This window comes from Eptatretus burgeri, chromosome 17 (assembly GCF_056783735.1).
Source record: "Eptatretus burgeri isolate ZD-2024b chromosome 17, Ebu_testis_v1, whole genome shotgun sequence".
In the NCBI taxonomy this organism is placed as follows: domain Eukaryota; kingdom Metazoa; phylum Chordata; class Myxini; order Myxiniformes; family Myxinidae; genus Eptatretus; species Eptatretus burgeri.
The window spans coordinates 33,306,764-33,330,573 of record NC_140977.1 but is presented as its reverse complement, the minus strand read 5'-3'; the positions used below and the strand labels follow the sequence as shown (position 1 = coordinate 33,330,573).

Here is a 23,810-nt window from a genome sequence, read left to right as displayed (position 1 = left end):
ATGAGCTAAATTTCAATGTTATCACATTTTAAGTGGGTTTATCTTGAACAGTGACCCTAAAAACATGGGTGTAGACACCTCAACCAGGCTGTTTGGATGCTTACTTTTGGAGATATTTAGAAAAATAGTAATTTCGACAATGGCCACCGCTAATTTGCATATTAATGGCTTTCAACAAAAATGCTCAAGGGTGCCAGAGTGGCATCAATCGGAATATTCATTCAGATGGTCTGGTGATCACAAAAATGCAGAAAAACATTGTGCGGACCCTAACGCACGCTTTTCTGGCCAACACTCGGACTATATTAAATTAACCATATCCATCCTTTCTTCCTTTTCTCCATTTACCCGAAACAATCCTTTCCAATCACATTGTTCCATGACGTTTAAAAAAAAATGAAATTACGTTTTTGTAAACAAGGAAGGGATTCTCAAAACAAGAATCCAAAAATACATAACTTTGGAAAATAGTACGGTACGAAATATTTGTTTCATTTGCAGTCCTAAAAACAACAACTAGCACGCTCCGCCGTCCAAAACAAGTTTTTCACAGGAAGTGAAGTAAAGGGTTGTTGTTGTTGTTGTGATTTTAAACCTGCAGTAAAATGTTACAAAGACGGGAAACGCGAACGTTCGGGGTTGGGAGAGCAGTGGGAGAGATGTTTTTCTGAAGGAAACGCTCAGGAGTTTACGGAACGAATAAAATTGGATGTGTGTTGTCAAGTTTGTTCATTTAAAAATTTTGGCCCTTTGTACTGTCCATTCGTTTGAGTTGGGGAATGCAGATATGATTGTGCACGGTGAAGACGTGAGAAGATAGCTACAGGAAGCGACGCGTGGGTGACGGCTAGAAAGAAATTTTGATATAAAAACAAACCTTGGATGCACAACCGTTCACAGATCGAGCCAAATGTTCGGAGAGTGAAAGCGATGAGCGGTGAGTCCCCACTTGAACGTGCATGACTGTCCGTAAACAGCCTTCCTCCACTCCCAGAGCGCACGTCCACCGTCTCCTTGGTGGGTGTCTTCCCGTCGGGTGCGCGTCCCCCCTTCCCTTGTCTTCCCGCCGGGTGCGCGTCCCCATTGTCATCCCGCCAGGTGCGCGTCCCCCCCCCGCCGTCTTCCCGCCGGGTGCGCGTCCCCCCCCGCCGTCTTCCCGCCGGGTGCGCGTCCCCCCGCCGTCTTCCCGCCGGGTGCGCGTCCCCCTTCCCTTGTCTTCCCGCCGGGTGCGCGTCCCCATTGTCATCCCGCCAGGTGCGCGTCCCCCCGCCGTCTTCCCGCCGGGTGCGCGTCCCCCCGCCGTCTTCCCGCCGGGTGCGCGTCCCCCCGCCGTCTTCCCGCCGGGTGCGTCCCCCGCCGTCTTCCCGCCGGGTGCGCGTCCCCCGCCGTCTTCCCGCTGGGTGCGCGTCCCCCCCGCCGTCTTCCCGCCGTCTTCCCGCCGGGTGCGTCCCCCCGCCGTCTTCCCGCCGGGTGCGCGTCCCCCCGCGTCTTCCCGCCGGGTGCGCGTCCCCCCGCCGTCTTCCCGCCGGGTGCGCATCCCCCCGCCGTCTTCCCGCCGGGTGCGCGTCCCCCCCGCCGTCTTCCCGCCGGGTGCGCGTCCCTCCATCTTCCCACCGGATGCGCGTCCCCCCATCTTCCGGCCGGGTGCGCGTCCCCCCCGCCGTCTTCCCGCCGGGTGCGCGTCCCCCCGCCGTCTTCCCGCCGGGTGCGCGTCCCCCTTCCCTTGTCTTCCCGCCGGGTGCGCGTCCCCCCTTCCCTTGTCTTCCCGCCGGGTGCGCGTCCCCATTGTCATCCCGCCAGGTGCGCGTCCCCCCCCCGCCGTCTTCCCGCCGGGTGCACGTCCCCCCCGCCGTCTTCCCGCCGGGTGCGCGTCCCCCCGCCGTCTTCCCGCCGGGTGCGCGTCCCCCCGCCGTCTTCCCGCCGGGTGCTCGTCCCCCCGCCGTCTTCCCGCCGGGTGCGCGTCCCCCCGCCGTCTTCCCGCCGGGTGCGCATCCCCCCGCCGTCTTCCCGCCGGGTGCTCGTCCCCCCCGCCGTCTTCCCGCCGGGTGCGCGTCCCTCCATCTTCCCACCGGATGCGCGTCCCCCCATCTTCCGGCCGGGTGCGCGTCCCCATTGTCATCCTGCCGGGTGCGCGTCCCCCCCCGTCTTCCGGCCGGGTGCGCGTCCCCCTCCCATCTTCCCGCCGGTTGCGCGTCCCCCCCCTTCCCTTGTCTTCCCGCCGGGTGCGCGTCCCCATTGTCATCCTGCCGGGTGCGCGTCCCCCCGTCTTCCGGCCGGGTGCATGTCCCCCCCATCTTCCCGCCGGTTGCGCATCCCCCCCCTTCCCTTGTCTTCCCGCCGGGTGCGCGTCCCCATTGTCATCCCGCCAGGTGCGCGTCCCCCCCGCCGTCTTCCCGCCGGGTGCGCGTCCCCCCGCCGTCTTCCCGCCGGGTGCGCGTCCCCCCGCCGTCTTCCCGCCGGGTGCGCGTCCCCCCCGCCGTCTTCCCGCCGGGTGCGCGTCCCCCTTCCCTTGTCTTCCCGCCGGGTGCGCGTCCCCATTGTCATCCCGCCAGGTGCGCGTCCCCCCCGCCGTCTTCCCGCCGGGTGCGCGTCCCCCCGCCGTCTTCCCGCCGGGTGCGCGTCCCCCCCGCCGTCTTCCCGCCGGGTGCGCGTCCCCCCCGCCGTCTTCCCGCCGGGTGCGCGTCCCCCCGCCGTCTTCCCGCTGGGTGCGCGTCCCCCCCCGCCGTCTTCCCGCCGTCTTCCCGCCGGGTGCGTCCCCCCGCCGTCTTCCCGCCGGGTGCGCGTCCCCCCCCGCGTCTTCCCGCCGGGTGCGCGTCCCCCCCCGCCGTCTTCCCGCCGGGTGCGCATCCCCCCGCCGTCTTCCCGCCGGGTGCGCGTCCCCCCGCCGTCTTCCCGCCGGGTGCGCGTCCCTCCATCTTCCCACCGGATGCGCGTCCCCCATCTTCCCGCCGGGTGCGCGCCCCCCCCCCGCCGTCTTCCCGCCGGGTGCGCGTCCCCCCCCCGCCGTCTTCCCGCCGGGTGCGCGTCCCCCCTTCCCTTGTCTTCCCGCCGGGTGCGCGTCCCCCCTTCCCTTGTCTTCCCGCCGGGTGCGCGTCCCCATTGTCATCCCGCCAGGTGCGCGTCCCCCCCCCCGCCGTCTTCCCGCCGGGTGCACGTCCCCCCGCCGTCTTCCCGCCGGGTGCGCGTCCCCCCGCCGTCTTCCCGCCGGGTGCGCGTCCCCCCCACCGTCTTCCCGCCGGGTGCTCGTCCCCCCGCCGTCTTCCCGTCGGGTGCGCGTCCCCCCGCCGTCTTCCCGCCGGGTGCGCATCCCCCCCGCCGTCTTCCCGCCGGGTGCTCGTCCCCCCGCCGTCTTCCCGCCGGGTGCGCGTCCCTCCATCTTCCCACCGGATGCGCGTCCCCCATCTTCCGGCCGGGTGCGCGTCCCCATTGTCATCCTGCCGGGTGCGCGTCCCCCCGTCTTCCGGCCGGGTGCGCGTCCCCCTCCCATCTTCCCGCCGGTTGCGCGTCCCCCCCTTCCCTTGTCTTCCCGCCGGGTGCGCGTCCCCATTGTCATCCTGCCGGGTGCGCGTCCCCCCCGTCTTCCGGCCGGGTGCATGTCCCCCCATCTTCCCGCCGGTTGCGCGTCCCCCCCTTCCCTTGTCTTCCTACCGGGTGCGCGTCCCCCTTCCCTTGTCTTCCCGCAGAGTGCGCGTCCCTCCGTCTTCCCGCCGGGTGCGCTTTCTCCCCGTCTTCCCGCTGGGTGCGCTTCCCGCCGGCTGCACGCCCCCCCCGCCGTCTTCCCGCCGAGTGCGCATCCCTCTGTCTTCCCACCGGGTGTGCGTCCCCCCCCCGTCTTCCGGCCGGATGCGCGTCCCCCTTGTCATCTTGCCGGGTGCGCGTCCCCTCCCCCCCCATCTTCCGGCCGGGTGCGCGTTCCCCTTGTCATCCTGCCGGGTGCGTGTCTACCCCCCCATCTTCCCGCCGGTTGCGCATCCCCCCCCCTTCCCTTGTCTTCCCGCTGGGTGCGCGTCCCTCCGTCTTCCCGCCGGGTGCGCTTTCTCCCCGTCTACCCGCCGGGTGCGCGTCCCTCCGTCTTCCGGCCGGGTGCGCGTCCCTCCCCGTCTTCCGGCCGGGTGCGCGTCCCTCCCCGTCTTCCGGCCGGGTGCGCGTCCCTCCCCGTCTTCCGGCCGGGTGCGCGTCCCTCCCCGTCTTCCGGCCGGGTGCGCGTCCCTCCCCGTCTTCCGGCCGGGTGCGCGTCCCTCCGTCTTCCGGCCGGGTGCGCGTCCCTCCGTCTTCCGGCCGGGTGCGCGTCCCTCCGTCTTCCGGCCGGGTGCGCGTCCCTCCGTCTTCCGGCCGGGTGCGCGTCCCTCCGTCTTCCGGCCGGGTGCGCGTCCCTCCGTCTTCCGGCCGGGTGCGCGTCCCTCCGTCTTCCGGCCGGGTGCGCGTCCCTCCGTCTTCCGGCCGGGTGCGCGTCCCTCCGTCTTCCGGCCGGGTGCGCGTCCCTCCGTCTTCCGGCCGGGTGCGCGTCCCTCCGTCTTCCGGCCGGGTGCGCGTCCCTCCGTCTTCCGGCCGGGTGCGCGTCCCTCCGTCTTCCGGCCGGGTGCGCGTCCCTCCGTCTTCCTGCCGGGTGCGCGTCCCTCCGTCTTCCGGCCGGGTGCGCGTCCCTCCGTCTTCCGGCCGGGTGCGCGTCCCTCCGTCTTCCGGCCGGGTGCGCGTCCCTCCGTCTTCCGGCCGGGTGCGCGTCCCTCCGTCTTCCGGCCGGGTGCGCGTCCCTCCGTCTTCCGGCCGGGTGCGCGTCCCTCCGTCTTCCGGCCGGGTGCGCGTCCCTCCGTCTTCCGGCCGGGTGCGCGTCCCTCCGTCTTCCGGCCGGGTGCGCGTCCCTCCGTCTTCCGGCCGGGTGCGCGTCCCTCCGTCTTCCGGCCGGGTGCGCGTCCCTCCGTCTTCCGGCCGGGTGCGCGTCCCTCCGTCTTCCGGCCGGGTGCGCGTCCCTCCGTCTTCCGGCCGGGTGCGCGTCCCTCCGTCTTCCGGCCGGGTGCGCGTCCCTCCGTCTTCCGGCCGGGTGCGCGTCCCTCCGTCTTCCGGCCGGGTGCGCGTCCCTCCGTCTTCCGGCCGGGTGCGCGTCCCTCCGTCTTCCGGCCGGGTGCGCGTCCCTCCGTCTTCCGGCCGGGTGCGCGTCCCTCCGTCTTCCGGCCGGGTGCGCGTCCCTCCGTCTTCCGGCCGGGTGCGCGTCCCTCCGTCTTCCGGCCGGGTGCGCGTCCCTCCGTCTTCCGGCCGGGTGCGCGTCCCTCCGTCTTCCGGCCGGGTGCGCGTCCCTCCGTCTTCCCGCCGGGTGCGCGTCCCTCCGTCTTCCCGCCGGGTGCGCGTCCCTCCGTCTTCCGGCCGGGTGCGCGTCCCTCCGTCTTCCGGCCGGGTGCGCGTCCCTCCGTCTTCCGGCCGGGTGCGCGTCCCTCCGTCTTCCGGCCGGGTGCGCGTCCCTCCGTCTTCCGGCCGGGTGCGCGTCCCTCCGTCTTCCGGCCGGGTGCGCGTCCCTCCGTCTTCCGGCCGGGTGCGCGTCCCTCCGTCTTCCCGCCGGGTGCGCGTCCCTCCGTCTTCCCGCCGGGTGCGCGTCCCTCCGTCTTCCCGCCGGGTGCGCGTCCCTCCGTCTTCCCGCCGGGTGCGCGTCCCTCCGTCTTCCCTCCGGGTGCGCGTCCCTCCGTCTTCCCTCCGGGTGCGCGTCCCTCCGTCTTCCGGCCGGGTGCGCGTCCCTCCGTCTTCCGGCCGGGTGCGCGTCCCTCCGTCTTCCGGCCGGGTGCGCGTCCCTCCGTCTTCCGGCCGGGTGCGCGTCCCTCCGTCTTCCGGCCGGGTGCGCGTCCCTCCGTCTTCCGGCCGGGTGCGCGTCCCTCCGTCTTCCGGCCGGGTGCGCGTCCCTCCGTCTTCCGGCCGGGTGCGCGTCCCTCCGTCTTCCGGCCGGGTGCGCGTCTCTCCGTCTTCCGGCCGGGTGCGCGTCCCTCCGTCTTCCGGCCGGGTGCGCGTCCCTCCGTCTTCCGGCCGGGTGCGCGTCCCTCCGTCTTCCGGCCGGGTGCGCGTCCCTCCGTCTTCCGGCCGGGTGCGCGTCCCTCCGTCTTCTGGCCGGGTGCGCGTCCCTCCGTCTTCCGGCCGGGTGCGCGTCCCTCCGTCTTCCCGCCGGGTGCGCGTCCCTCCGTCTTCCCTCCGGGTGCGCGTCCCTCCGTCTTCCCTCCGGGTGCGCGTCCCTCCGTCTTCCCTCCAGTTGCGAATCTTGACCCTCCAACGATTTATGAATCAGTATTTGTGGAGCTAATGAACATTGCAACGCATGCAGTTCAGTTCAGATTCAACGATACCATGCATGCACATTTCGGTGGTGGGGTCTCCATTGGGTCTGCACTCGCTAACATCATCCGTTTCCACAAGAAGCATGCCTTTTATGACTTTTCCACTGACCTCATGCCACGTGTGTATTTTTGCTACGTGGATGACACATTGGCGATTTATTTGATTCTGCTGCTGTGTGCATCGACATTCTTGCACATCCCAAAAAACTGCATATTGTGCTCAAATTCATTTTCCAGATTGAGAAACTGAATGCGTTCCCTTTTCTGGACGTGCTTGGCGAGAAGTCCATGCAGGGATTACTGTCTACCGCAAGCCTACCTTCACCGGGCATTACACATTGTGGGACATAGTCTTGCCTCGCGCGCTCATTCCGAACAAACATACCATTGTTTACTAAACACACGACTATTATGGCCCATTTTTCCCCCTACCAAGTGTGGCTATATGCCTTTTTAGGTCATCTCTATCATCTCAATAGAGATGACCTAATAAAGCCAGTCTCGAAGTCTGTCCGTCCGTCCACAATCAAACCGAGTGGAAACAAATAACCAATAGTGGAATGGATAGAGGTCGATGAGACATCCACAACGATATAACTTTCATGGTCGTCCAAGGTCGAGGTCAACATCACGAGGCTGTCAAAGTTGCGAAAATCGTCGATTTCAAATCGTATCTCCTCCCTCATTTATCAAGAGAGATCAAATGTTATTAGTGATTCAGATACTACGGACTATTATCTAGAACAACACGAGCCATTTTTTTTAAATTTGCTCTCGTTCCAATTTTATAGCCCTTCAAACTTCGCTCTGATTCCCCGTATGGGCCGTTCATAAGGTACATACAACAATAAAAGTATTGTTACGTTTGAGGGGGGGGTATGCATTCAAAGGGTAATTAGGATGTTTAATTAGGTATGCCATGCTGTTCGAGTTTACCAGTATCTCGATGTAATAAGTAGTAATTCAGTGGTGATAAGTTGTCTAGTAAATGTTCATTTCTTCAAGGGGGAAATGATAATTATCACGTAATTAGATAGGGACACGGGATAGGGTAAGTGTGTCTGCGTAAACCCCTTTTAGTAGTCCCTGGAGGCTGGCCGTGACGTCACAGGACAGTGCAGCGGATGGCTCCGCCCCGTGATCACGATTGGCAGAAGGCGACGGCGGTGGGCCAATAAGCGGCTCGATTGGAAGTGACGAGGACAGGAGGATAAAAAGGTTCTGTTCGGGGTCCAAAAGGAAGAGGAAGAAGATCGGGACAAAAAGATCGTGTTTTTTTGGTGTGGAGGCTGTTGCGCGGGAAGCGTACTTGTTGTTGTGCTGATTCGATCGTGTTCTTCATCGTGTCTTGGAGCCTTGCTGAGCCTCGTGCCTCACCTTGGTTGGCTCTGGGGTTCTGCTGACTCGGAGTACTGGGTCGAACGGCAGGCGGACCTGCCTCCCTCTCCTGCTCGCAATTTGGCGCCAGAACTGGTTCCCTGGCGGCTGTGAGCGGACTTGGGCCAGGACCAGGAGGTCGACAGCACCACGGTTTCTCCTGCCCCCCCCTGACGAGAGCAAGGCCAGCTCGTTCGACGCTGATCCTGGGACAGTTGCGTCCACACCACGGTCCAGCCTGACCACCAGAAGTTGCGTGCGTGTGTGTGTGTGTGTGTGTGTGTGTGTGTGTGTGTGTGTGTGTGTGTGTGTGTGTGTGTGTGTGTGTGTGTGTGTGTGTGTGTGTGTGTGTGTGTGTGTGTGTGTGTGTGTGTGTACTTGGCGCCTTAGAGGGTTTGAGAATTGCATATTCATTGGAATTGTCTGTGTTTTCCCCACACCCGATCCCACACCATCCCGTCGAATCGCCCCGGATCACTCTTCTTGCCGAGTCTTGTTATTTCTGGTTAATAATAAAAACAAATAAACATCATCAACTCAGTGAAAAGTGACTCATGCCACCTTCCTCGTCCCGTTTGCGGTAGAGCGATTAGAACCGCCATGTTTTGGTTATAAATAAATAAACCGCCTCCATCGTTTCGGCTCATTCTACGTTGGCGGGACTGTTCAAGTCCCGTGGACGTCACAGTATTAACTTAAGAACCGGAACTCTCCGAGACAAATATTACATTTGAAGCTTTTGTCAGATTTAACTAAAACAATGGAACACAAGTTTATATGCACACTTACTTTCATTTATGACATTAACATTGTCTATAATGTCAATTTGTACTTTTATTTTCAAAAATGACGTGCTGTGATATTAAAAGAAAAAGGTAAATTACACCGCTAGGGACTGCATTGTCATGACTTACAAACATCGGTTCATAAGGAACTGCTGGCTTTGCAAGCGATTAGCGATGTATGAGGGGGGTGGGTGGGTTGTACGACGGCTGCATACATACTTTATGAAAGTGGTGTCGGACTACACGAAAGCGTTTCAGAAGATGAAGGTGAGCCTGTCGTCATCGCGAGGGGGAAAAATATCCCCGTTCACAGGAACATTTTCGACGTGATGTTGAATCCGTGGACGTTAATAATTGTTCCATATTACTCTATTACCGTAGTTAATAATTACTGTATCATTTGAGATAAATCTACAGTTCGTTGTAATCAAGTATTGTGATGTGATATGAGACGCATATGGGGGTGGGTGGGTGGTTTTGAAATCTGGAAGTAGAGCGTGCGTACTTTATGAACTACCCCTATTCCAGTCTGGCACAGCGTTACTTTCGACCTCTGGCAGAGATGACCGGCACTCCCGCTCGGGGGTATTTTTTGGGGTGATTTCCATGAAAAAAAAATGGCCCATATACCCGTATGATCCATGCACCCTATTATATGACATCCAATACCATTTTCCCTAGCTTTATCGATTAATTATTAGGCTATTTAATGACCACTTTTGTGCAGATGAAGGCAAAATTGAGTCACGGAAAATGAAAAAAATTAAAACTATATTCCCAATGGTTCGTCAATCATGTGTATGAAGTTTCGCATCGATCTATTGAACGGTTCTGTCAAATTATTTTTCACTTTTTTATTTTTGATCCAATATGGCTGCCAGACCACGTAGATTCAATCCTTCACTCACATCGAGCCGAAGATCAGATTTGTGACGCTTCAGATTTTTCTGATAATTTTGATTCAACCAATCCTGGCTATAATCTCACTTCACCAATGACGTCATAATTATCACCCTATATACCCCACGGGGAGTTGATGACGTATGCCAAGTTTCAATTTACTTCTTTGAGGGGTTTTGGAGAAAAAGATGCCTATTTCTTTCCTTTAATCAAATGTGGCTACTATACCATGTGACTTATGACATCAGAGTTGCCAATAAAATATTCTCCATGGGGAGTCGCTCCTCGGTCTAAAATTTCATATCAATCGGACAAGCGGTTGCAGAGAAAACCATTTTTAAAGCTAAAATATATAGACATGGACACACTCATATACACACACAGGCAAACAGACAGACAGAGATGTTGTAATAGTGCCGCATGTCCTTCAGGGCGAAACTAATCACCCTTACAAATCGAGCCCTGGCCATCTACTCAACTTGCAAGCTTGCTGCGGCGATCATGCGCATCATAGCCATTCTGTTTGATAATAATTGGTGACCCTGAACAAGTCGATGTTTGATGTATAGCACAGCAAATTGCAAATTGACTGAAGGATATTATTTTTGAACCAGAGAAGTTTTCAGTTTTCTTAAAGTTACCTTGGAAATGTAAAATTTCCAACCGATTACAGCGACAAGTGAACAAAGCAGTCTCGCGCTGAGACTACACGGTCACACCGTGAGTGATATTTACTACTCACGCAATGCTCCCTCCGATCCGCAAGGATGCGCTGCCTACCACACGATTAAACAATTGGATTCATTGTATTTATCCAGAAAGTCCAATAGTAGATAAGAGTAGTAATGATGATAGTATAGTGACACATCTGGCTGTGTCGGTTAGAGTTGGAAATACAGTCATTATTTTAGTACAAATGTGTATCATAACGTTGTCTATTTTAGTTTTGTTGTTGTCTCATGTACTTTCCCATCCATTAATGGACCGGCTAAGATAGGTTGCAATGTGTTTTCATCTCAGCTTTTTCATCATTCTGTCTTGGTAAGGCCAGAAACAGTAAGGGATTTCTCGATAATGAATAGATGGGTTGTCCTCAATCTCTCCTTCCTCCTTCTTTCTTTTTATTTGTTTACAGAGGGGTGAATCTTCCAAATAGTTTGTGTAAGGTTTACGTGGCTGTGCGTAGATGGGTTTCAGGGTAGAGGAGTAGCAGCCGAAACCCAAATCCTATCCAGGTTCCTCCTGATAACTCCATCTTTGTCTATTTGGTTTCCTCCAGATACTCCAATGCTGTATTTGGTCAGTTATTTGATTATGAGTTTCAGTGCCAGTATGATGCCAGGTACGTAGGCCATACATCCCAAAAATTGGAGCGACAAAATCAGCAGCATATTCTAATGGAAATTTGTAGGAGTCAAAGCTACAGGTCTTGCATCACCAGCTTGGGCGTGAAAGAACCCAACTAAAATGCTCACTCAAATTTGTGATTGTGATCAGACCAATCGGTGACCATGTGTGAGCATTCATTGCTTTGATCCTTATTTCGGGTATCCTAATCATCCTGAAGAGTGGAAGGCCAAATGCTTCAACATGCTTCTTGTTTTTGTTTTTTTCTTCCACAATACCATGAAATCAAATATGTCATGTGTTGAACATCAAAATGTAAATGTTAAATTACACTCTTCACTTATTTGAGTGTGGTGTGAAGTTGTGCTGATTGTCCATTAAATGAGGAATGTAATAGATTTTTGGATTTCATTGCGTTTCAGGTGCTGTTTGCAGAGAGGCAGAGCGGCAAGCTCTTCTTGTAAGACTGCTGGACGCTGTTAAGCAGGTTAGCTCGGTGTCTGATTCATGTTTAGTTTTATTTGTTTCCACTCACACCATGTGCAATTGGACACTCCACCAAGGTAATAAATTCTCTTGATAATGGTATAACTCATTTGAACATTTCACAATGAATCAATCAAAATTGATTTGCCATCAATCACGTTCTCTGAAAACAAATAACATGAAACTATTTATATATTGTAATTATATATTTCATATCAGTAAAGCCATCATTGCTTTTTTCGTGGGAGGATTGGTGGCTTAGTCTTTACAAAGGGTGATTGTGAGTAAGAGCAGTTTATGTGGTTGAAAGACGGGTTCCAGCAGACAGATGAAGAATCAATGTTATCCAGGTCGGTGATCATCCATGACTGTTAGTAACCCAGTGTACTTGTTTCCAGTGTCAAATACGATTTGGTGGAAAGAAGGAGATTGCATTCGACTCTGACAGCAGGTATCTACAATCGAAGGAAATGTTTACTTATTTGTTCTTTAATCCTCTTGCTAATCCTTTCCAGTTTGCAAAGAACCGAAGTTATCAACTTTCAGACGATGCACTTTGAGAAATACAAAAGTTGACTTGTTTGTGACACATCGTAATGTTGCAATTTATACACTAATTTTGACAACTTTTTCAACTCGAAATGATACTCAAACTTGCAAACATAGAATATAAATCTTGTTTCTCATCAAGTTTTTGCCGAATGGTGTTGTAACGATAATGGCCGAAGAGAAGGCATGATTCAATTGGAGTAGTTGGCTCTCTTAGTGTGTGCGTTTAGATTAGCTGTCTGCTCAATTACCCAAATTAGCAAAGCCAGAGATCGAGTGTTTAGCTAGCACATCATCATTCCCATAATCCTTCTGTGCTGTTTCATTGTTGAAGTTGCTGTCCTTTCTCTAATTACTTCCTTTGGATACATCCATTCCGTGGTGGCATTGTTGATTGGGCTCGTTCCTTGTGACACCATGTGCAGGACGTCGTGTCACCAGTTGCATGTACCTTGGCTGATTCGTGCATGTTTTAGCCAATGGGTTTAGAACTTTGAGGGTTTATCTGGAACAATAATGGCCAACTGCCTTTTGGGGCATGACTTAAGCCTGCCGCACACTAGCCGACACAATGCAACAAGACCGCCTGTGACACTTTAGTTTGTGAAAGTCTTTGATAATAGTACAACGTGCGGTGCTTGACGACTGTCATAAACAAGGTTATCAGGCGCATCTACGATCATTGTAAAAGGTGAACATTTTCAACTTTTCAATGAGTTGTCGGCAACAGTTGTGCATCATCGTGTAACGGGCGGCGGTCTATCACAATCACCCATGTGGCGCAATGTATTGAAAAAGTAAACTTCAGCTTTCAGTGACTTCTGGCCACATCGTCATATGGCAGATTTTTGGTCATTAGAGAAAGCAAATTTTTATTTTATGGTGATTTATGGTGGGATCATGCATGCCTTTAAGACTGCAGTAGTAATTCACATTGAAATATTCACACGTGCCTGTTTTTGGTCTTTCAATCCTGACAAATCTCACACTCTCACTTTGTCTCTCTGAAAGGACCATTTGAAAAATCCCCCCCATCTACATTCTCAACAATCCTCTGGAAGAAGTCCTTTTATTTAAGCTTCTGGGTCTCACTATCTGCCATGATCTTTCCTGCGAAAGCCACATTTCCTACCTGGCCAAAATTGCCAGTCGCCGACTGGGAATCTTCCGTCGTGCAAAGTCCTTCCTCGGCCCACCTGAGCTCCTGACCACATACAAAGCTTTCGTCCGCAGCCTGATGGAGAACTGCTCTCCTCTCTGGGCTGGTGCTCCTGCCTCTCTCCTTTCTCAGCTTCATGCTGTGGAAACAAAGGCATTTAGGATCATTACTATCTCCCACGGTGAGGCTGAGTCTTTGGGCCTCTCACTCTCTCACCGCAGGCAGGTCGGTGGTCTTTCTGTCTTCTACCATCTCCTCTCCAGTCTCGCCCCCCCCCCCCTTGCCCTGTCTGCTATATGTTCCCTCAATATTTTTTCAGGGTGCTGAAGGTCTGCCAGCAACCCCATTCTGGTCAGACTACCAAAATCACAAATCACTGCTCACCTTTACTCTTTCATTCCTCTTTTTCCCCACCTTTGCAATAAACTCCCACACTCACTTCAATCCCATTCTTCCCTCCAGGCCTTCAAAACAGCAGCTTATCACCACCTCTTATCGTCTCCCATCCAAATCCACGATCTTTTCTACCCCCGTTAATCTACCCCAAACCCACCTCCTACAAATTCCCTGCTTTTCTTCATAAAAGTTCCTTGTTGTGTAAGGCCCTGAATACCCTTGTAGTGTCCATCTTGTTTACCCTGTGTTCCCCGTCCCATCCCTCTCCCTTCCACAGATTTCCTAATATCTCTGTTTCCTACTGTTTTGTCCTGCCCTTTCCTGCCTCTCTTGTGTCCTTTCCCCCTTGTGCATTGTGTGTTAGCTCTCATAGGAGCCTCGACAATGTATACAAAAAAAAATTAATAATTCTATATAGCATGTTATTTCAAAAATGCGTTGGGCCGATACGTTCTCGTGGATCAGGCATTGCCTGACGGAGGTATACGCTCTACCGAGTTCCCTTCTAGTTTTCATATGAAATGGGCAAAGCCGAGAAACGAACAAAACACGGTAGGTTATATGGGTTGTTCGTCTTCGTTTTGTGGCCGGTATTGGCTCTAGCGTGCTTTAAAGCAAACTAATTTTTATCTCCGGTTTATTATCGAAGTTGTCTTTTTTGGTTAGTGGTCTACAAAAGATATCAGTAAATGAAAATAGCTTTTCATTTTATTTTGCCGAATAGACCCAAACACAGTGGGTTATCGGATTTCTTCGTCATTGGGACCGGTAAGGGACACGAATTGCAAAGCATCCTTTGCTTTAAACGAGTTTTGAGTAATCTTGTGCTTTAAACGAGCGGGTGCTTGGTTAAATCCTATTCAAAGGATCAACGGTAATTTGAATGCCATGTTGATACCCCATGTACGTGAAGCGTAATGCGAGGTTCAGCAATTGGTTCATGTCTGTATGTACGTCTGTCTTTTCCGTTTATGATTGAGGAACAACTTATTTAAATTCAACTTTATATTTTGAACCCAAATCGGAACGTGAATCTGAAGACAGACCTGTGATTTTACCATACCTCAGCTCTGAAGTAGCTCCGATTGCATATGCGTAGAGCGGATTGAGATAATATCTTCACTCCGCCTGCCTGGCGGTCAAACAAAATTGAAAATCATTCCAAACAGGAAGGTAACTGTTTTTATGGATGTCATAAAGGACACAAACAACAGGCATGAATAACTATTGCAACACTGGTGTAATATATATACTGTGTAAAATGGCAGTAAAACCCAGAATTTATTTATATGACTTTTACAATCTTTTTCTTGTTTTAATTGAATTCTGTACTTGAAAACTGCAGAACACAAATCGCCTTCAACATACTTCCAAGAGCCTCCAGTTGAGCAGTACTTTGACATGCTATATAGGCAGTGCATAAGGGTGATGTATTCTGCTTCAATAGCTCTAAACCTTCAGATTTTAAAAACTATTGTAATGATCATTAAGTGCATTAATATGCATATTCTTGAACACTGCGTGGAGTATCGTGTTCTATGTACGCTCTAGTTATCATTGTTTTAGTTTTGGTTCCTCTAATTGTATTCCCAAATGGACTCTCTTACCACTCTGCTGGCCTGCAGAGATAATAATCTTCGGTGCGATTGATGAATGAGCGAGCCATCTATTGAATGGAACTTGAAGCTAGTTTGTCCCATTTCCCAGCATTTGCTCCTGCTGCACATTATCGATCTCACATTGGCTTTTGGGAAGACTCGGCCTTTGTGTACCAGAAGCGTGTCAAATTTTTAAATTCCTGCCCTGACCATCGGGAAGGCAATGACAAACAATCCATTGTATTTCTTACCATGAGACTTCTTTGGCAGAACTAATCCTGAAACTTTAAAAAGTCCATGTGAGGTTGGGCTTTCAAATCATCATTTTAATGTTTTAATATTGATTTGTTCTCAACATTATTTGAAATTTCATGCTTTGTTTGAATTTTTTTTTTAACTCTGTGGCTTGTTGCTTGCATGTTATATTTAAAAAAAAATTATTTGCAGAGTGGTCTGTTTGTGTGCACAACTCGAAGCTGTTCTTCAACATGGCATGAAGAAGGGCATTTGTGGCCTGTCATCCGCTATTCGTAAGGTCACATCCACTCACAGCAAGGTCAATACTGGTAAGATTTCTCCAATCACTGCTTTATTTTCATCTTTGTCCTTCATTCTATTTTCTTCCCTTTCACTAGTACTTTTTCTTATTTTGTCAAAAAATATCTGTAATACATCTGTAGTAAATGTCTACCTACAAGGCCGTAATCTGCAGCTTGATGGAGTAATGCTCTCCTCTCTGAGCTGGTGCCCCTGCATCACCCTTTGCTCAGTTTAATGCTAAGGAAACCAAGGCCTTCAAAATCATTGGAATCTCCCACAATGAAGCTGTGTGTCTGGGCCCATTACTTTAACATCGCGGACAGATCGTTGGTCTCTCTGTCTTGTACTGACTCTTTTTCTGGTCTTGCACTCTCTGTCCTTTCCGTGCTCTATCGTCCCTTCATCTTACCTCCCCCCCTTTTTTTTTCTTTCTCATGGAAGAATGGTGCTGCTTCCCTCCTGCAGTCCTGGTGGACTCTATGCCACGGCGCATTCAGGCCGTACCGGCTGCACGTGGTGGCCCAACACCCTAATAAGAGACTCTACATTGGTGTTTCCATTTTTTGTCTACTTATACGTCTTGCATGGAACAGAGAAGTGCTGATGTAATTCCGTCACGTCAATGTTGCATAACGATCTTTTTTTTTTTCTCCACCATAGCGAGGATCATTTTCATACTGTACTTGAATTTTTGAATTTGCTTATTAATGATCACACTCCCAACTTTCTTTCATCTTCGTCTTCGTCATCTTTGTCTCCGTCTTCCTCATCTTTGTCTTTGTCTTCTTCTTTTTGGTCTTCTTCTATCCACTCCACACCATTTTGCTTTCTCAGTATCTGTTTTACGTGTACTGTACAAACAATTTTTTTACTATAACTAGCTGGGCACCGTCTTTTAACAAATAGCCTGATGAAAAAAAATCAACAATAACAACACCAAAATTCATCCCTTTCAACTATTCATTGTGTGTTCATTGCGCTAGTTCGTGTCGATTTGGTAAGTTTCTTTTTGAGAGTCATTTGTTACGTAGCTACATAATCTCTAAGCTGTTTCCAAAATTTCTATACCATTTCAGCTTCATCTTCGCCAGTTTCCAATTCGACCAGCATTTGCCGTGACTATAAATGAGCCCCAAAGGTGAACACTGCAAAGCGTTGGTGTTGACCTGAAATAAAACCTGTGCTTTCTTCTCTTATCCGTTGCTTTATCATGCAAAACAGGATTTCACGGCATTGGTTCCTATGGCGGTCCACATTATTACACATAAATTGCCAAAATTATCGTTCACCAAGCAGCCCTCCTGTAAGCGTGCACCATCAATTAAAACAATCTCCGCTTCAAAGTCCACACACCAATCGGACATCAACACTTATCTACCTTCTATATTTCTTTTCTTCCTATTCTCCATCCTCTTTGCCTCCATCTTCGAAAGGTTACGTCCACATCGACATTTATCTCCTCACAACTTGAATGAACTTGAACTTCCATTCCGACAATGATTCACAACGCTGTCAGTAATATGTCAACGTAAATAAACCTGGTTTGTATCAATAAATTGTCACATTCACTATTAACTAATTGCCATTTCACCGGGTCCCTTCACTAGTTTGTCGTAAAGTAAAGAAGAATTTGGGTGTGGCATTTTGCCTTCATCAAAGAACAACCATGCCTCCCCCTGGTATGCGACGAATTGAAGTGACATTTTAGAGACTGGTACACCATATTGTGAATGGCGATGATGTCGGCAGACAGTTGTGAGGGAAGTATCTATTATCGTATACTTCATGATGCAGCTAGCTATTCTTTAAAAGGTTTCACCAAATGGGGTGCCACACCCATTTTCTGCTGCCTTAAAACCTTGCGTTGCCACGCCGGAATTATAAGCTTAGCTCTGATAAAGGATTAATGCCAGAAATATCAGCTTCTTGCTTTCCCCAGCGGTTAGCATCCCTCAAACAACATACCATTGATTCCGTCCACTTTTTTTTTTTACCCGGCAACCATCTCAGATCGACAAAAGTCTTCACAAGCAAGACTAGTTCTTCATTCTCCTCTCTTCCAAATACTCCCCTCATAGATATTGCATTTGTTTCTTTGTCATGCTACTCATCCTACAGTTCTGGGCTGATTACATCCAGACTTGCTACATAGGATTAGTGTGACCTCAATGAATGTATAGGAGTGTTTTTAACTTTGCCAATGGTCTGGGCGAGGGTGGGGTGGGGGGGGATAAGGTATGGGATGCAAATTTGGGGGGGGGGGGAGAGACGTAAATTCTCGAGGTAAATGTGTATCGTGTAGCGCTGCCTTCAGGTGGGAGAGGGTATTACAAGTCTTCACCATTTTCAGTGCAGTATTCCTGTTCCCACGTTCTCAAGCTCAATGAGGTGTTGTGAATTATAAGCAGTAGGTATGTTTTTGCTTCATGCACGCAAGCTGGGTTATTGTTTTTTGCTTACACAGAGCTGTCAGTTGCTCATACACCACCCAAATAAAGGTACATATTTCAGAAGAACGTGTTGCATGCTTGGAACAAGCTCGCCCATTGGGCGCGTACTCTGCTAGTTGTTATCAATCATAATTTCATATGTACCCTGTGGCTGCACAAAAGCGAGAACAGACCCGGACTCAGGGCTTTTTTGCTCAAATTATCGGAGTCGATCGAGTTTTTTTTTTTTTTCCTTTGGTTGGAAGTGCCTTCTTCAAAAATGTGTAACCCCAACCACCCCAAACTTTTATATATATATATATATATATATATATATATATATATATATATATATATATATATATATATATATATATATATATATATATATATATATATATATATATATATATATATATACAGTGGGGAGAACAATAATTTGATACACTGCCAATTTTGCGGGTTTTCCCACTTACAAAGCACGTTGAGGTCTGTAATTTTTATCATAGGTACACGTCAAATGTGAAAGACGGAATCTAAAACAAAAATCCTGAAAATCAAATTGTATGATTTTAAAATAATTAATTTGCATTTTATTGCATGAAATAAGTATTTGATACATCAGAAAAACAGAACTTAATATTTGGTACAGAAACTTTTGTTTGCAATTACAGAGATCAGACGTTTCCTGTAGTTCTTAACCAGGTTTGCACAGACTGCAGCAGGGATTTTGGCCCACTCCTCCATACAGGTCTTCTCCAGATCCTTCAGGTTTCGGGGCTGTCGCTGGGCAACACAGACTTTCAGCTCCCTCCAAAGATTTTCTGTTGGGTTCAGGTCTGGAGACTGGCTAGGCCACTCCAGGACCTTGAGATGCTTCTTACGGAGCCACTCCTTAGTTGCCCTGGCTGTGTGTTTTGGGTCGTTGTCATGCTGGAAGACCCATCTTCAATGCTCTTGTTGAGGGAAGGAGGTTGGTGGCCAAGATCTCACAATACATGGCCCCATCCATCCTCCCCTCAATACGGTGCAGTCGTCTTGTCCCCTTTGCAGAAAAGCATCCCCAAAGAATGATGTTTCCACCTCCATGCTTCAGGGTTGGGATGGTGTTCTTGGGGTTGTACTCATCCTTCTTCTTCCTCCAAACACGGCGAGTGGAGTTTAAACCAAAAAGCTCTATTTTGGTCTCATCAGACCACATGACCTTCTCCCATTCCTCCTCTGGATCATCCCGATGGTCATTGGCAAACTTCAGACGGGCCTGGACATGCGCTGGCTTGAGCAGAGGGACCTTGTGTGCGCTACAGGATATCAATCCATGACGACGTAGTGTGTTACTTATGGTTTTCTTTGATACTGTGGTCCCAGTTCTCTTCAGGTCATTGACCAGGTTCTGATGTGTCGTCTTGGGCTGATCCCTCACTTTTCTCATGATCATTGAGGCTCCACGAGGTGAGATCTTGCATGGAGCCCCAGACCGAGGGAGATTGACTGTTATCTTGAACTTCTTTCATTTTCTAATAATTGTGCCAACAGTTGTTGCCTTCTCACCAATCTGCTTGCCTATTGTCCTGTAGCCCATCCTAGCCTTGTGCAAGTCTACAATTTTGTCCCTGATGTTCTTAGACAGCTCTCTGGTCTTGCCCATTGTGGAGAGGTTGGAGTCTGATTGATTGAGTGTGGACAGCTGTCTTTTATGCAGATAACGAGTTCAAACAGGTGCAATTAATACAGGTAATGAGTGGAGAATGGGAGGGCTTCTTAAAGACAAAACTAACAGGTCTGTGAGAGCCGGAATTCTTCCTGGTTGGTAGGTGATCAAATACTTATTTCATGCAATAAAATGCAAATTAATTATTTAAAAATCATACAATGTGATTTTCAGGATTTTTGTTTTAGATTCCGTCTTTCACAGTTGAAGTGTACCTATGATAACCAGAGTTGGTGTCAAAGCCACCCAATGCTCGCCTGTTTATACATTTATCGTTTTTAAGACGTCTAATAATTAATATTTTTTATAATTCTATAACAATTTTTTTTTTTTGGGGGGGGGTTGGAAATCACTGAAAACATGTAGAAATGCAAAAAAAAAATTTTTTTTTCTCTAAATTTTTTTTGGGGGTGGCCAAGTCCAAAATCTAACGGCATGATCCTTGTGCCATACCTAACCCCCCCACCAAGTTTCGTCGAAATCCTAATCACTTATAACATGTAGAAATGCAAAAAAGAAATCAAAATTTTGTTGAAAAAAAAAGTTGCAAAAATTTTTTTTTTCTCGAACAATTTTTTTTTTGGGGGGGGGTTGGAAATCACTTAAAACATGTAGAAATGCAAAAAAACTTTTTTCTCTAAATTTTTTTTTTGGGGGGGGGGTTGGAAATCACTTAAAACATGTCGAAATGCAAAAAATAAATTTCTCAATTTTTTTTGGGGGGGGGGGACCAAGTCCAAAATCTAATGGCATGATCCTTGGACCATACCTAACCCCCCCATCAAGTTTCGTCGAAATCCGTGGAGGAGTTTTTCCGTAATACAAAAAATTTAACATTTTCACGCTCACGCCGGGGTATCACTAGAGCTCTGTTCTTCGAACAGGCTTGCTAAAAATTACAGACCTCTACGTGCTTTGTAAGTGGGAAAACCTGCAAAATCGGCAGTGTATCAAATTCTTGTTCTCCCCAATATACACACACACACACACACACACACACACACACACACACACACACACACACACACACACACACACACACACACACACACACACACACACACACACACACACACACACACACACACACACACACACACACACACACACACACACACACACACACACACACACACACACACACACACACACACACACACACACACACACACACACACACACACAGTCAACCTTCATCGCGGTTCACCTATTGCGTCCCCGGTTCATCGCGGGTTTTCCCTTGGAACGTAACTAATTTTTTCTGCGGATTCCCCCGGTACATCGCGGTAATAATATATAAAATATAAATTATAACGCATGGTGCTCGACCAGTCACACAACGCACGAGACAAAGTTTCGCTTGTGAACTTCGAATATTTTCTACGTTTTTTCTCCAAGCCCCACGATGCCGCCCAAAGGCCCTGCACCTTCTAAGGCTTCTGGCAAGGAACCGAAGCGCCAGAGGAAGGTCCTGGGACACTCCAGGAGAAGGTTAAGGTGCTCGATATATGTTTCGGGAAGGAAAAAGGTTTGCTGCCGTTGGACGAGCACTGCTCGAACCCAGCACCTCAAAACCTACCAGACCAGACGAGTCGATCTCCGGCACCTCAAACCCAATCACTGCCAAACCGACGAGACCAGACGAGTCTATTTTTGGGGGAGGCGTCCATTCATCGCGGATTTTCACTTAGCGCGGGGAGGTTTGGAACGTAACCCCCGCGAGAAACGGGGGATTACTATGTATATATATATATATATATATATATATATATATATATATATATATATATATATATATATATATATATATATATATATATATATATATATATATATATATATATTGTCTTTATTGATGGTTTTTAACCACTTTTGGACTGATGTGAGACTTAAAATCCATTGAATAAGAATTATAGGTGCTTTATCATGTTTAATACAGGTACATTTATCTTGAGTTTTTTTAAGGGGTTGACAGGAAGGCCTAAAAGTATGCACACTTGCCTCTGAGTCGTCGAGCCTGGGGTAGAATCTCAGTGCACCTACACACTGTCATCCTGGTGTGTTGCAGGCAGGGTGAGGCATCAATTTGTGTGCCATCCTTCGGATGGACATTATGCTGGGCATTCCATCTGCCAGCATTAGTTGGTGGATGTTAGATCCTCGGTGAGTCCTTCGCAAAAGTAGGCAAATAATTTTGAGCACCTTCATCAAATTTCGAATTCACACCCTCATCAACAGAGTGTGTTGCATCAGCAGCACAGCCATGCCCTCAGCCAATGATGCCACATGCAGAGCTTGTACTGCATATGAAAGAAGAAGAAGAAGAAGAATGTTTAGAGATTGTTTGAGAGCGGGGCTTAGCATTTTTCCGAGCCAATATCATCTTGTCATTAATTGCAGTCGGTGATTATCCATAATATCATCGAGTCCGTAATTGTCAAAGGCAACCTCACAATAGAATTAGTTGAGAAACATTTTGATTGCATCATGTGTTTGCCATTGCTTGCTGTTATATTTCCAATAATTAAATGCTTTTGCTTTTATCTTTTCCCCAGTGCCTGTGTTCTGGCATTTTGTGCATGAACACCTTCGCCACCATGATTTACAGCACTTGCTGTCCCTTTCCGCCGTGCACACTGATACGGGACGCGGCCGCGCTTGGCTCCGTTCGTCTCTCAATGAGCACTCGCTGGAGAAATGTCTCGTGTCGATGCTTGCTGACCGCATTCACCTCAAGTGAGACTGCTTTTTCTTTTTTGTATTTATGATTCCTGCGTTTTATTGTTTAAAAACAAAAATTTTTCATAACATTAGTCTGAACGTCACAGAGGGCCTTGTACGGTAATCCCATTCGGGACAATTCAATTTGTCGATATTGGTGTACTTTTTCATGAATTACAAGGACATTAGGAGATAATGGACAAACCAATGCTATATGGGATTTAAACCTCGCAACCGAGCATCATGAGGTATGTGTTCAGATGGGAATACCGAACAGACCAATCCAAGCTTCTCCATGGTCTCTCATTCTGACATACATATATAATTTTCTTGCAGCTTTCAAACAGTGGGTGGCAGTACAACTCAGCGTAAGCTTTGTCTGGTTTTAAAACTATCTGAAATCGAAATTCACTTCAACTGCATCTTTGTTGTTTTGCCAGCAGGGGACGTATCCCACATTGCTATTTGCATTGACGTGTAATAAAGTACAAATTTGACAGCTTCCGTAACTGTAGCTCTTTAGTGCAGTACCATGACCTTGTAAGCCCAATTACGAGATGAAGTGGGACATTTAAGTTTGCAAAAATGGAATTCGTATGTTTGGTGTACTTATGGTGGAATTTTTATTTATTTTAACTCCTCTGCCCCTTCTCCTTCCCTGCTCCCCTCACCTTCAAGCACTTACTCCTCTACCCCTCCTACCTTTTCCTTTCCTCTACATCATCCCCTCCTCACCATGAAGAAAAACCCTTACTTTTCTTCCCCTTTCCTGCTTCTTTCTCTCCTTTTTATCAAGTTGATTATTCTCAGTTTGCACCCCCTTCTCTCCTTTCACTCACCACCTTCCATTTCACTCTTATTTTTATCGCATAGTAAATTCAATTCAGATTGTTCAATAACTCAGGAGATAAATTAAGGAAATTTTAATGTGGACATGACCCACGTGTGCTTTTCTGATGCGTCCGTGCTACCAATGACTTGGTGATTTGTTGACTTCAGTTTGTACTCACAAGTCCAGCCATCCCTCAACTTTAATTGCCAAGCAGTGATGCAGATGTAGCACTTCTGGGGGTTAAAGTTGCTGAATGAACATTTGTCTTTCTTTATGTCTACGCAATCTGGTCTCAACATTTCCTACATCATTACATTCCCCACGCTCGTTTTTCTGGAAGAGGGTTGTTTGCTTAATCGGTCTTTGCCCTCTCACGAGCCTTTGTTGATGGGTGGTTTGACATTTGCCTGCAGGGGATGTTCTGAGAGATGCTTGGGGGAGCCAACTGAGAGATGCTTGGAAATCTTAATATTTTTACCTCGCTTCCAACAAGCTGACACCTTATAAACCAGTACATAGTGACATTCCGTCAAAATTTAAAAATGTCAAACGCGTTACATCAGCTTATCCTTGTTTCCAATGGCAGTTGGCATACTTCCATCAATCTTCAGTTGATTTCATCCATTGTTGCACCTTTTTGCCAACGCCGAATGATGCCAGCCTTCACGA

General features: G+C 49.6%; 1 protein-coding gene across 6 annotated transcripts in view; it reads left to right on the top strand.

Annotated features, from left to right (window-relative positions):
• Positions 1–563: 563 nt before the first annotated feature.
• Positions 564–23,810, top strand: part of SNX29 (sorting nexin 29) — a 375,087-nt gene continuing 351,840 nt past the window's right edge. For 2 of the 6 annotated variants that reach the window (XM_085862382.1, XM_085862379.1), the window contains exons 1-5: positions 565–1,017; positions 11,143–11,207; positions 11,605–11,657; positions 15,356–15,474; positions 22,144–22,324. In XM_085862382.1, the coding sequence (XP_085718508.1) occupies positions 960–1,017; positions 11,143–11,207; positions 11,605–11,657; positions 15,356–15,474; positions 22,144–22,324 (476 nt within the window). In that variant the 5' untranslated portion in view covers positions 565–959. Of the gene's footprint in view, positions 1,018–11,142; positions 11,208–11,604; positions 11,658–15,355; positions 15,475–22,143; positions 22,325–23,810 lie in introns of all 6 variants that reach the window. The other 4 variants (XM_085862385.1, XM_085862383.1, XM_085862384.1 and 1 more) reach the window with 3 other exon arrangements.